Raw genomic sequence first — 13,786 nt, 5'->3', positions numbered from 1 at the left:
CTGGATATACTTGCTTAGGTTGAAAGAGGTGGTTCTCCTGCAGAAGTGCCACTGATAAAAGATTTTCCATCTTAAAATGCTTTCTAATTTGGTTCCATATTCTGAGTGAGTAAAGCACAATTGGGTTATTAGTATATTTGCGATGATTGGATCTTCTAATAAGCCCCATCCACTCAACAAGAAGTGATGTTGACCGCTAATGACATAATTATGCCATCTTATTCTGAATGATCCTTTACAACACGTCTGAACCATCCTGACCTCACGCTGTCATATCTGTTTCAAACTCTTACAGTCATGAAAGCCCTCTCGTGCAGACAACTAGCCAGTACCACTGGTGTAGATCAGCAGATTACAAAGATGGATGACAATTCTTATATTCTTACTGCATTAGTTGGTAGTTTAAACAGTGACTTGAAACAATAATGAGGCAGAAGCATTATATCGTGTGAATGTGACCATAGTGGCTGAGAATTAAATCTAAAGTGTGATTACGGGAGTGTGGAGGAATGTTCACAATTTGCAGAATCCCAGACAAGCAATGAATCTCCAGTTCCTTTGCACCATCAACAGACACACTGTGTGCTGAATATTGCAAATAAATGGATGGCCAGGATGCTGGAGGTTTGACTTTTCACAATGATGCATTGATTACTGTGTTTAATTCATTTTATTGCTTGCCACACTCAACACATGCCCAGACCACCTCATCTACAGTACCTCCTGTGGTGGTTCTGTTCAGAGTCCCTTGTTTATTCCTAAAGTCCTCACCTACTTCATGAGGTGGAGTTTAGCAGTCCAGTGCAGGACCCTGGTCTCAGCCCCTTGTCCTCCTAATCTTCTTCATTCATTCACTACTCAGAGCTCATGACCACAGGTGAGGATCAGTTGGTGGGCTAATCACTAAATAATGAGCTTCATCTGAGGACTTAGCTCATCTTCACCACCCCTGCCATCTTTTTAGAGGTTTTATCCTCCTGTTTCTTGTGTTATTTCAGACTTTATTTTGAACATCAAGGCCATACTGCTGTGTTTGTTTCCATCGCACTATGGCCCCTCATAGCACACTGACACTCGGCCCAGTTTGGTGCTGTAGTACTAATTTGCCTGTTATCATTGTGTTTGTGATTTGAAGGAGTGTTTCACTTTGTTGATGATGTTCTTTAAATGTAGTGCCACATTTTTAGCCATTCCTAATTCAGCCTGCAGATGCATTAGGTGTGTCATCGAACTCAAGAATTAATTCAAGTCAGGAAAGTGATTGACAATGCTGACCCCACGCTTCCCTTCCACAAACTCCAGAAACCTCATGATGCTTTCAGTACTGTACTCCCCGAGTAAGCACATGTGAGATGGCCAGTCAGCCCTGATCGATGGGTCAGACTGATCAGAATGGTTCCTCTCATCCTCCTCCTTCCTCTCTCATGCTGCTTTTACTTTTGCTGCTGTCTGTGGTCTGCTGACCTGTGGCAATGGTAACCAAGCTCTCTGTCTAGTTACTCTTTTTTTTTGCTTGTCCACTGCTAATAGCTTTGTCTTTTATTTTCTTTACCTGGACCTGTTCACTGTGTTGTCCTTCAGTGAACATCTCTTGTTGACCATCTGTCCCTTCAGGTGTTCTCTCAGTCAGTGGCTGCCCATCGAGACTCTCCTCACTTTTTACATTTGTTTTGAGAGTAGGCACAGTAGTGCCATCTTTAGGACTTTGTCCTCCGGTGCCATTTTAACATCCAACACCTCTTCCTCTTCAGTGCTCACCTCCACATTTTTGCTAACACTGTTCTCAGACATTCTACCAGCTTAAGCAGGTGCACTCTCTTCTGTGTTTGCACTCTGACTTGTTTCTTTCTCTGGCTCTTTTCTGGTTATCACTGGCTCATCTGTTTCATATCCAGGTGTTACTTTCTCCTCTTTTCACTTCACCCTGAGCTCCAGTCATTGCATCAGATTAAAAAGTCAGTTTGTCCTCCATCTCTGTTTCTCTAGTCACTGAATCTTTCACTTTGTCATCTGATGTTCTCCTTAACAAGTCCTCTGCACTCACTTGGACATTACTGGCATATCCGAGTTATCTTTTATCTCATTGTGCTTACATTTGTTTGCCTTGTGCCCTGTCTGACCACTTTTAAAGCACTTTATTGACTCCGTGGAGACAAACACAGCATAATCTCACCCGTGTACTGATTTCAGGGTTACATTCAGTTCTTCATGTATGTTATTTAACAGCGCTGTCGTCTGAATGGGATACCATTTTTCCAATCAGGAGATCCGCTCTTTAGCTGGATCATTATCATGTCCGTTATGACTTCACCATCTCTGCGAAATTCATTTAATAATACAGTGGAACCTCGGTTCATGACCATAATTCGTTCCAAAACTCTGGTCGTAAACTGATTTGGATGTGAACCAAAGCAATTTCCCCCATAGGATTGTATGTAAATACAATTAAACCGTTCCAGACCATACGAACTGTATGTAAATATATATTTTTTTAGTTTTTAAGCACAAATATAGTTAATCATACCATAGAATGCACAGCGTAATAGTAAACTAAATGTAAAAACATTGAATAACACTGAGAAAACCTTGAACAACAGAGAAAACTAACACTGCAATAGTTTGCGCTATAGTGCTAGGAACCGCTCACTAAAAACACTTTTTTTTTTTTAATGAGTTTTAAGCACAGGGAAAAAAATGAACATTTGGAAAAATCCGTAATTTAATAAACCCCCAAGAAAAGTAACATTGCAACAATGCAGGCTACGAACCGATCGCTGTAAACAAAACTGAAAACAAAAACAAGCCTTCTCTACCTTATGCATCAAGTCCTCCCTCTCTCGCTCGCTCGCTCTCTCTTTCGTGTGCGCGTGTGTCTGTCTCGCTCGCCTGTGTGTTTGTGTGTTTGTGTGTGTGTGTCTCTCTTTCGCGAGCCTGGAGTGCCTGTGTGTGTGTGTGTGTGTCTCTCTCTCGTGCGCTCCTGTGTGTGTGTGTGCGCCTCTCTCGCACACTCCTGTGTGTGTGCGCCTCTCTCTCGCGCGCTCCTGTGTGTGCGCCTCTCTCTCGCGCGCTCCTGTGTGTGTGTGTCGCGCTCTTTCTCGCTCGCTCGCTCGCTGCACAGGAAATGCACAGGGAGAGACTGAACATGTACAAACCGAAAGGGAAACTGGCTTGTTCGTATACCGAGTGTGTGGTCGTGAACCGAGGCAAACGTTTGGCAAACTTTTTGGTTGTAAACCGATTTGTACGTGTGAACTGAGGTTCCACTGTATTTTGTTTTTCAAAAATGGAAGTACATTAGAAACAATGACTTGTTTAGCTGCAGTCGACAAAAATAACACTGTGAATAGCGAGCAGCTTATTAGGAGTCCACCCTGTACCAGGACAAGAAACCAATGCCTTGTTATTCAAGAAAGCCACAACTGTTTTATTCATTTTTGAGGCTAATTATACATTCTTGCAGCCCACACTTTTTGACATCTCAAGTACACAGGCCTCAACAGAGACCATCAGGTCCATAACCACCTTTATTCTGTTTTACTTGAAAGATTTTCAAAATTTCATGGATGAAGCCTGGGAGGCTATGGTATGGGCAGCCGCACGTGACTTGTGCTATAACAAGCCAGAAAAGAACAAATATAACCTGAAACAAATAGCAAATCATTTAAAAAAAAAAAAAAACACTAAACATTAGGAAAAAGGGTAAAAATACATCGAGAGAAACCCTGTGTGGACTAAACCAACCGGTAATCCCAGACACAGTTATGACGGCCAAGAGCAATCGACAGACAGCGAAACAAGAGACACAGAAAATAGATAGATAGAGGATAGACACTATATGATAGATAGGGAAAAATCACTATATAATAAGTTAATAAGTCTCCCCTGTAAAATTTTGGCAACATAGAGAGGTCCATCTTGTGTTTTGTTCAAAACTAATCATCCCACGTGGAGAAAGAAACTCCCAGCTGAGCTTTGAAAAACTCACTCACAAGAAGTTAATATTTCAGTATCGCACTTTGATTTAACACAAATTCTGGTATCATCGGCGTAGGCCAAACACTTGAAACTACTAGTTGGCCATTATAAAAAATGTTACTCCCTATAGTCTCTGACTCTGGTGAAGGAGAGACGGCTCGATGGATGGAGCAGAGTCCTCACCAGTCCTGCCGAATTCCCCCCTTCACTATAAAAGGCACACTTTTAAAACGTCAAAGACATTAGTGTACAAAAGCTTACCCATCTTTATAAAATTATCACCACACCAAAACATTTCAGCATATTTAGACAGATCTACTTGGCCGAGTGCTTTCACTTCATCTATGGGTCATATCCCCTTTGTGAGGGTCCTCTGCTGCCAGAAGAACTGAAAACACTGCAGGAAATGTGAATCTTCTATAAAGGAGACCTCAGAATGCTAGAGAGATTTAGAAAAAGGGTTTCCTTGGACGGTGGCCTTTTATTCCCACCAGGTGAGTGATCAGAGAACCTGACTAGACAGATGTAAGCAGTAGTGACCATGTTTAGAAGGTGACTGAAGACAGTAAAAGCAGTCCTAACATCCCATTTTAGTGTATCCACCACCCAGTTCTCCCCAGTGTCTTGTCTATCTGAAGGAAATTCTCTTTGCCAAACATCAACTAAGTCAGACTGTTCTAATAAAGTACATAAAACTCGAGCAGATTTTGGATTTGGCTCGGCACCATCAAAGTTTAGTAGACCATTTTCTATACAATTAAAGTCCCGTCACACTAACTGTGTCTCCCTGTTAACAGATGATTCCACCAGTCTCCTCAAAGACTCAAAAAAAAAAAAAAACTCTTTCTGTTCCATTTGTGGGAGCGTAAGTGTTAATGAACTCAATGTCCTTCTCTTTGACTTTTGCTTGGGTTAACTTAACATGAACTACTAAGAGGTGGCCAGCCACCCCCTCACTAATGTTCGTGATCTGTAAGCTCGCCATTTTTGAAATATATATGGCCACCCCAGCACTGACATATGAAGCAAGACCAAGGACAGCCTGACCACCCCACTCACACAACCAGTAACGCTGATTCTTAACATCTGAGTGAGTTTCTTGTAGTAGAGTGACCAAATGGTGTAGCCCTCTTTGCACTCCCTCTATAACCATTAACTCCAGCAGGAGTCCATCCTGACAATCTTTTGCTTTTACAGTCACAGCAGTTTCCAAAGACTTGTTCAGTGTGGACGACAGGCAGTGTGGACGACTCTCACTCATCTCAATCTCCTGGTCATCTTTTATCATTTCATTTTCCACAGAACCTTGGTGTGTACTATTTACTGGTGTGTAGTCATCAGAGTCTGAGTGACTTTCAGTAACACTGTATCATCATGTGCTTCAGCTACTGGCTCAATTACAGTGTACCAGTCTCCTCGTCCTCCATACTGTCCACCTCCCAGAACTGCCCACTGCTGTAACAGTCTAATTTTTATACTTGGATGCCTTGTCTCCAGTCCTGCCACCATTAAAACACTTCATTGAGTCAGGAGTAACAAAAACAGCACATTGATACAGCCATCCACCTTAAACTAAGGGCTGCACTGACTTCCTCATTCATGTTGTTTAACACCATAAACACTCGACTCCTAAAGGAAACAACGAGCTTTAATTCTATCATTTTACACCCTGCCAGGAGCATAGTTATAGTTAAACATTGTTATAAATGGTTACTTTTTTACGGCAACCACCACGCATGCTTTAGTAGAAACATGGGGGTGTAGCTTCATTTTTCCACACAGTAAAAGATTTCTGTAAACTTTTGTTAATAAATAAACCAGGAAATGACCCTTTGAATGACACTTTACTGTTGGAGTTTTATGAATGAAAAAGGCAATCTCTCTATATATAAAATCCAACATATGTCTGTCTGCATTTCATAAGAAAACTACTTAACGGATTTAGGTTGCATTTTTTTTTTTACTATAATTTGCTTGAATATTCCAGTTGATTTTGTGACTTCTGTCATCGCGCTAAGTATCATAGTTCGGCTGCCAACCGAGGGGATGGTGAGGCGGGACCCGGGCAGGGTCATCCTCACTCATGCACCAGCCTCCGTTCGAGTCGCTCTACCTCTCGCCATGTGTTGGAACATACCTTGCCTCCACTTAGCTAGCGAAACCTGTTTGTTCAGCAGACATTATCTAGAGATTGTTAAAGAGTAACATTTGACGTTTTTGAGGGAGACGTCAGAGTTGCATGTGTTTTAGAGGGTACCTGCTCATTTGAGTAGTGAGAAAAGCGCTATATAAATGCAAAAAATTATTAATTATTATTAATGGAGATATCATGACCACATGCTAACTCTCCCATCAGAGCTGAACATGATCAGATACAGTGGCAATGTTTGCTGTTGAAGCGTTCCTACCCTCTGCTTGGCCAGAGGTACCTTATCAACTTTTTACATTTTTGGTAAAGAGATCACAGCTGCATTCCCGGCCCTGATAGCAGAACCAGAAATATTGTTTATCAAGATGCCCTCAGATACAAAAGCTATCAATATAAATTCTTTTCAATACAAAGTATTGAAATTATTTATGGAGGATTTGCGTGTTGAATCTTATTGTACCATACAATAACAATAAAAGAATTCAGTTCAATTCAATAGAAGTGAGCGTGTATTTACATATATTGATGACTGGCTTCTAAATCGATTTCCAAGGGCTATCCTCTTGCACCTCTGTGCTGTTAGAATACTATGCTGTATACTTGATATCATTTTTAATATGATATGTTTTAAAGTATGTATATTTAATTGGACAGACAAATTAATTTAAATAATGTATACTGTTAATAATTAAACATGTGGGGACATAGTGGCGCCCCGTCCAGGTATTGGTCCTGCTTCACACTGTATGCTTTCTTGGTCTGGCGTGACCCTGGATGAATAGTTGGAATGGAATAATCAAACATGTGTTATAAAGATTTTTCAATGTTCTTTAAAAGTTTTGAAGAATCGGTGTTCTAAGCTCATAGATGGTTTTACATTTATTATAGATCTTGAAGATCGTGGAGAAAGAAAAGGAAGGAAAGGAATTGGGGGTTGGTACATTTGACAGAGACCGTACTGCTGCAATAAATTATTTCATCGAGGGTTGCGTACATCCCAGCAAGCATTTTGTGGGAGACAGGAGCAATCTCTGGATGGGGTGCCAGCTCATCGCTACCACTGCGCCACTGTGCCTCCATGTTTAATACATGCTTTAATTCATTTCATCATGAAAATTATATCAAGTATACATCTTAGTATTCTAAAATGTTCAGAGAGCTATAATATCATGAATATAATGTATTCATTGTGACTGCTTACATGCTCCTGCCTATGAATGAGGAAACCTGTTTAAGAAGCACGTAGTGATTCTCACACACACACACACAGAATACGAAGCATTTAACATGCTACTTCAGCTACGATGGGATTTGAGAAACATCGACTTTAAAAAGTTTACAACTTCTACTTGAATTACAAAATAAACTACGAGACTAAAGTCAACATTTTGACCTTCTGTTCTCTGTACCCTAATACGCTTTTGTATGACACTCGGACGGCTCGCTTTTTCACGGTGACTTTGACATCTGTCCACTTCTTTTTTTTTTATTCCAGGCACTGTGCGACTTTCTGAACTTAAACTTTTGAGTGCCTCTGCCACTCTATCACTCGATCAACTTCCTTTGGCTGTTTATACCACTGCTTAAGCCAGTAAATAGTACGTTTTTCCTTGCCTCCACTTCGCAGTCCCTGAAATTCTTCTTTTTTTAACATGCTTTTGCCATTCTTTTAACCTAACACTGAACAGAAGGTGTTATTAATATTAATTTGCATATTAAAATATGCATAATTCTGGGAGGAGTCATGGGGCGGTATACATGTGCACATCCATTACATTTCACGCTGACTGATATTTATACAGCGGAAGCCCCACCTTGACTCCTCCCAAAATTTCACATATTTTAATATGCAAATCACATTAAAGATACCTCTCACACCACCCTGTGCTCCCTTGTCACTCTGTGATCCTGTTCATTCCCATATATTGACCAGGGAAGCTACACAGGAGCTACAGGACACTTTGACTTGACAGATTTGAACGCCTGTAAAACTAACACAGTGACAAATACAAGCACACGGACGCGGTCACTTCATGTATCAGTGCATTTGGGGCCAACGGTGTGAGTGGCTCTGTGAGACCCAGAATGAAGAGTTAATTAGAGATGCAATTGGGGAGGATTTAAAGCTGGACTTTAGAAGCACACCTTTATCTGTGACGCTGCTGTGGAGGAACTTCAGGTCATTAACCTTTCAGGTGCACCACTGACCACCTATTGCGTCAGGACTGGCAAAGGGGCTCAGCTGCTGCAGTGATATCCAGCAAGTGATGAGACTTTGAGGTCAGTTTTATCTGTGAAGGCGCTTTGTGTAAATGAGAGTCACAGAGGGCACTTAACTCCACCATCACAGGACCTTCTAATGAGCACCACCCCACTCAACAAGAAGTGATGTCACACTGTTCACGACATGCTAACTGTGTCACCTCATTTTCCACGATTCTTCACAACACATGTGAGCCCTCCAGACCTTACACCAGCACCTCTGTCTCAGACTGTTCTAGTCATTAACACTAGAATCCATGAGGCCTAAGAAAAAAGTTGTAATACCGGGCCACCTTAAATTCCTTTGCACCTCTCCATTAGTGTCTTCTTTTGTTTTGCAAATGTGTCGATCAGAACAGGCAGCAAGCAGCCTGCTATCCCATTCCCCCACCACCGCAGCTTAAGTCAGGTAAAAAGTTCTCCCAGCTCAAGTCTGTTTATCAGGGTGTGAGGTGCCTTGGAGTTCTATAGGGTAAATAATACAGTATATTGTTATTTGGAACACATGCATTTCATGTTTCTTCCGTGTCTACAATGATCTGGGTAAGTGTAGGATGACAGAAAATATGAAGCAAGAAATGTTGAACACATACCTAAAATAGAAACTTTTTTCATGTTATAGTACTAATGACACCATTTTGACATGAAGTGTATAATGTGTGAAGACTGAAGCCCAAATATCAAATAAGCAGTTTCACAAAAGGTACAAGTATAAGAAAACAAGTGCTCATTTATTCAAGAATATAACTAAGCAAAAAGAAATCAGGTTAGGGTATGATGCTGACACGACTGCTTGGCTGGTGCAGCGGTAAGAAGTGCTGACTCGTAATCAAGAGATTGACGGTTCAATTCTGACTTCTTCCTAGATTTACCATTTTGAGTAGCGAGTGGCTATTATTATTACTATTATAGAATACAAACGTATATTTGATTTATTTGAGTCTGCAAAAGTCGGTGTAAATTTATGGTACCTATTTTAGCGTTTTTTAATTTTTATTCAGTTTTATTGAATGTTGTTTACCTATATTTATTTATGTACTGTATCTTCCTACAGCATAAAGTCAAAGTAGACTGCAGAGCTATAGGTAAACAACATTCAATGTGGCATGTATGTAAGTAACATATAAATGTTTTTCATATAAACACCATCAAAAAAGTGAGCTCTGTAAGCCCTACTGCTTTGTTGAAGGACATGTGTGTGGCAGATTTAGTGGCAGGATGATGCCAGACCTCTTGCTGCATCCAAACAGTGCCATATTTTGCTTTTACACCTGGTGCAGCTGCGTTGTTCTTATGTGTGAGTGGACGTTTCTTGCAGGGAGGGCTTCTGTTCTGTTTCTCTGATGTAGAACCCTCATCCTCATATGAGTTCACTTCTGCTATAACACATCTTTATGTGAAAACAGCAGTGTCAGATTGGGAGGAGCGTGAACGTGACTGATAGAATAAAACTGAATACAAAAACATTTTAAAAAACCACTACCGTTTACAAGTACCATAAATTTACACCGGCTGTTACAGACTCAAATCAAATGTGTGTTTTTATTGTATAATAGTAGTAATAATAATAGCCGTTCACTACTCAAAAAAGTTAATGCATAAAGGACCAAGGATCGAACCCGCAACCTCTCTACTTGAAGACAGCAGTTCTTACCTCTGCGTCAGCCAAGCAGACGTGTGTGTGTGTGTGTTGTACCCTATCTCAATTTCTTTCACTTTGGTTAAATTCTAAAAAAAATTCTAAAAAGTGCGCTTGTTTTATTATATTTGTGTTTTGTGAAAGTGTTTGTTATTTGGACTTCAGTCTTCACGCATTATACACTTCATGTCAGCATTTTGACAATTATTAGTAGAATATGAAAAAAGTTTCTGTTCTAGTTCTGTGTTCAATATTTCTTGCCTCACATTTCCCATCATCCTACATATACATAGATCGTTGTAGACACCAAACACACATGAAATGTATGTGTTCTCCAGAACGATATATTATGTACCCTATACTATTCCAGACCTGCCTCACGCAAACTTGAGCTGGGAGAACTTTGTGTACGACTAAAGCTGTGTCGATGGGGGAAGGGATAGCAGGCTGCCCGCTACCAGTGCTGATCGACACATTTGCAGAACAAAAGATGTTGCTGAAGAGGTGCGAGGGAATTTAAGTTGGCCCGGAATTACAAGTTTTTTCATAGGCTAAAAGGATTCTTGTGTTAAGATGAGAAACTCCTGACCTGGTGACAACAATAAATATGGAATGAAGGATTATGAGAGAAATTATGACAATGAATGGGACAAAGGTGAGAAGTTCAGTGTGACATTTACTGTCCTGAAGTAGATTGGTTATTCCTGTCCCTTGCTATCATCACGCAGATGTCACTTAGTGTCTTGCTGTTCTCGTATTTTTACATTTTTACTTAACATATCCGACTAACGTGCAGCACATCACCACTCTGATGCTACAATAAACAAGAATGGATTAAAATGGAGAAGCTCATTGGATTGAATTTGATTGGTAGAAGACACCAATCCACCCACCTGATGTTCTTCACTCTCCTGTTTCTGACCTTGTTGAAATAAACAAGGAAATCTGCAGTGGTGTGTTAGCGCCCCCTTGAGCCATCCATTAGATAGCTGTCTCTGTCTCATCTTCACACCACATTTGTCCCTTCACATCGTTCTCATTGTCTTCTCCACAATCCCAGTGTTGTCTTCTTAAATTTCATCTGTAAACGTGCCTCACTCCTTCAGGAGACTCCAGCAGCTCAAATGCTTTTTTCCTGCTTTTCTTTGAGTTTTTGTTTCATTCACAATGTAACTGCGTTTTCCCAAAATTATCAAAGTTCAGTAGCTCTCGTATGCAAAATGGGATTCTTGCAAAGCTTCACACGTTGAAATGATTCCACAGACAAAATATCTACATTTTAAAAGCTTTAGTAAAAACTCACAGTAAAACAGTTCACACAAAAACAAAGAAAAGGTTGGTATTGCAAAAAAGAAAAGTTCTGTTTAAGGCTTATATCTTATTTGTTTTTTTAAGTTCTTTCAAACAACAACCATTTCTAAACAGTCAGAAAACTGTATGCTTATCGCATTTTCATGCTGTAAATGGGTCTTTCAGTCCCTGCTAGCACTGGGACCTATCCCAAACGACAACTGACTCAATAAACACACTGTTACCTTAGTTTTAGCAAGAAAGTTCTATCTCGTATTAACTTACAGGGGGCAAAAGGCTATACCATTGTCTATGTCTATGACTAAGCAAGCACTAATATGAATTTAACTTAAAGCATTAACTTTCTAAGATTGGCTCTGTAGTACTAGGGTGTTGTACCGTGTTAGCCATTATGAATGTAGAGAAAAGCCAAGCAAAATGACACCTTTTATTGGCTAACTAAAAAGATTACAATATGCAAGCTTTCGAGGCAACTCAGGCCCCTTCAGGCAAGATCTTGCCTGAAGAAGGGGCCTGAGTTGCCTCGAAAGCTTGCCTGAAGAAGGGGCCTGAGTTGCCTCGAAAGCTTGCATATTGTAATCTTTTTAGTTAGCCAATAAAAGGTGTCATTTTGCTTGGCTTTTCTCTACTAAGATTGGCTCTTAAACACAAGATGCTCTTTCTTCTGCTGTGGTCCGTGCATCACTGTGGATGGACGTCACGATCAACACACCCAATAAGGACTCAGGCTTTGTCACAGTGCTCATTTGTTTATTTTATTGTTGTCCTCTCTGGTCTGTCTGTCCCTTCTCCTGTCCTCACTTGTCTGTCTTTTTGCATCCACAGCCTGGCATCATGTGGTCTCACTGATAGATGTTGCTCAGCTCTCTCCTCCGCTCTTTCTGCTCCAAACTCACAGCTGACTGAGCTGCTGATGGGCAACAACGACATGGAGGATTTAGGAGTGGAACTGCTGTGTGAGGGGCTCAGGAGTCCAAACTGTAAACTGGAGCTATTGTGGTGAGTAGAAAACAGTGTGTGTTTGCAGGCGTGCGTGCGTGCGTGTTTGGTGAGTTTTGTTTGTTAGCACTTTATGGATGTGACTGCCAGACCAAAGCACTGTGTTGTTATGACCGTTTGCTCATGTCTATATTGTACTAAAGTGCTTTCTATAGGTGTAGAATGTTCCACAGGTGTAAACTGGAGGAAAGGCGCACGTGTTTTCACAGGTTGGATTTAATGAAGAAGCTGGCTGAGTGAGGTACATGTGTGCTTATCTCGTTAATACATCACACACACCAAAGATAACAAGAAACAATACCATTTATTTCTAAAGCACGTTTTCATACAAATGATGTAGCTCAAAGTGCTTTACAAGATGAAGAAAAAAGAAAAATATTAAAATGATTAGGCAATACTAGCTAACAAAGAATAAAGTAAGGTCCATTGGCCAGGGAGGACAGAAAAAACAAAACAAAATCTGGAGAGGTTCCAATGCCATGAGACCACCCTGCCCCCACTGGGCAGATGTGCCAAAGCCTCAGTGAGATAAATTGGGAAAAGCTTTTAAGTGTGGAGACATTGGAGAAGATGTGGGGGCAGGTTTACAAATGATTGACATATAATATAGGACAGGTGCATCACAAAATTTATTAGTAAATTAGTAAAAAAAACAAAAAAAAAAAAACTTCATAGTATTGTGGTTAAGAAGATAAAAAGGAAGCTGCAAAGGAAAAAAACAGGCAAATAAGGCATATAAAACTAGGAACTGCAACACAAACCGTAGGGCATACGACAGCAGCTGAGCAACAGTGAAAAACGACTTTAGGAAGGAAGAAAGACAACTGGAGAGAAAAACTGAGAGAAAGATGAAAGATGAGATAAAGAGATTCCCTCAATATTTGATTAGCAAAAGAACAGACAGGTGGTAGCAGAAGTGTATCAGGAAAAGTGAAGAGGAATTCAAATATACAGACCGTAAATGCTCTAAACGTGCAACTTTTGTTAGGTTTTCCACCATGAAGAAACTGATAAACTCCCAAAAGTAAAAGGGGCCACTGAGTGGTCCGGACATCTCCCCTCAGGTTAAATAGACCGAAACCTAACAACCTTCATCATGAGTGTTTCCAAGCGAGAGGGTGGACATCAAACTAAAAGAAGTGTCAGTTCAGGGTGTGGTGTGCAGATAGGTGCAGAATGAGCTCAGACACAGGAAGCAGAGGGTTATGGGAGAGGAACTTTATCAGAAACCAGTGGAGTTAAGAGTGGTGTCCAAAAGGGTCAGTGGTGGGGCTGCTGGTAATTTTAATCCACATACATTGCATCCGGAAAGTATTCACAGCGCATCACTTTTTCCACATTTTGTTATGTTACAGCCTTATTCCAAAATGGATTAAATTCATTTTTTCCACAGAATTCTACACACAACACCCCATAATGACAACGTGAAAAAGTTTACTTGAGATTTTTGC

General features: G+C 40.5%; 1 protein-coding gene across 1 annotated transcript in view; it reads left to right on the top strand.

The window, feature by feature from the left end:
• The window catches only part of LOC114641131 (uncharacterized), a 112,784-nt gene that overhangs the window by 85,013 nt on the left and 13,985 nt on the right, over positions 1 to 13,786 (top strand). Inside the window, exon 13 of the mRNA XM_051925834.1 lies at positions 12,162 to 12,335. Within this exon, the coding sequence (XP_051781794.1) occupies positions 12,162 to 12,335 (174 nt within the window). The remainder of the gene's footprint in view (positions 1 to 12,161; positions 12,336 to 13,786) is intronic.

This window comes from Erpetoichthys calabaricus, chromosome 4 (genome assembly GCF_900747795.2).
Source record: "Erpetoichthys calabaricus chromosome 4, fErpCal1.3, whole genome shotgun sequence".
Lineage (NCBI taxonomy): Eukaryota > Metazoa > Chordata > Cladistia > Polypteriformes > Polypteridae > Erpetoichthys > Erpetoichthys calabaricus.
This window is presented reverse-complemented; position numbering and strand designations above follow the sequence as displayed.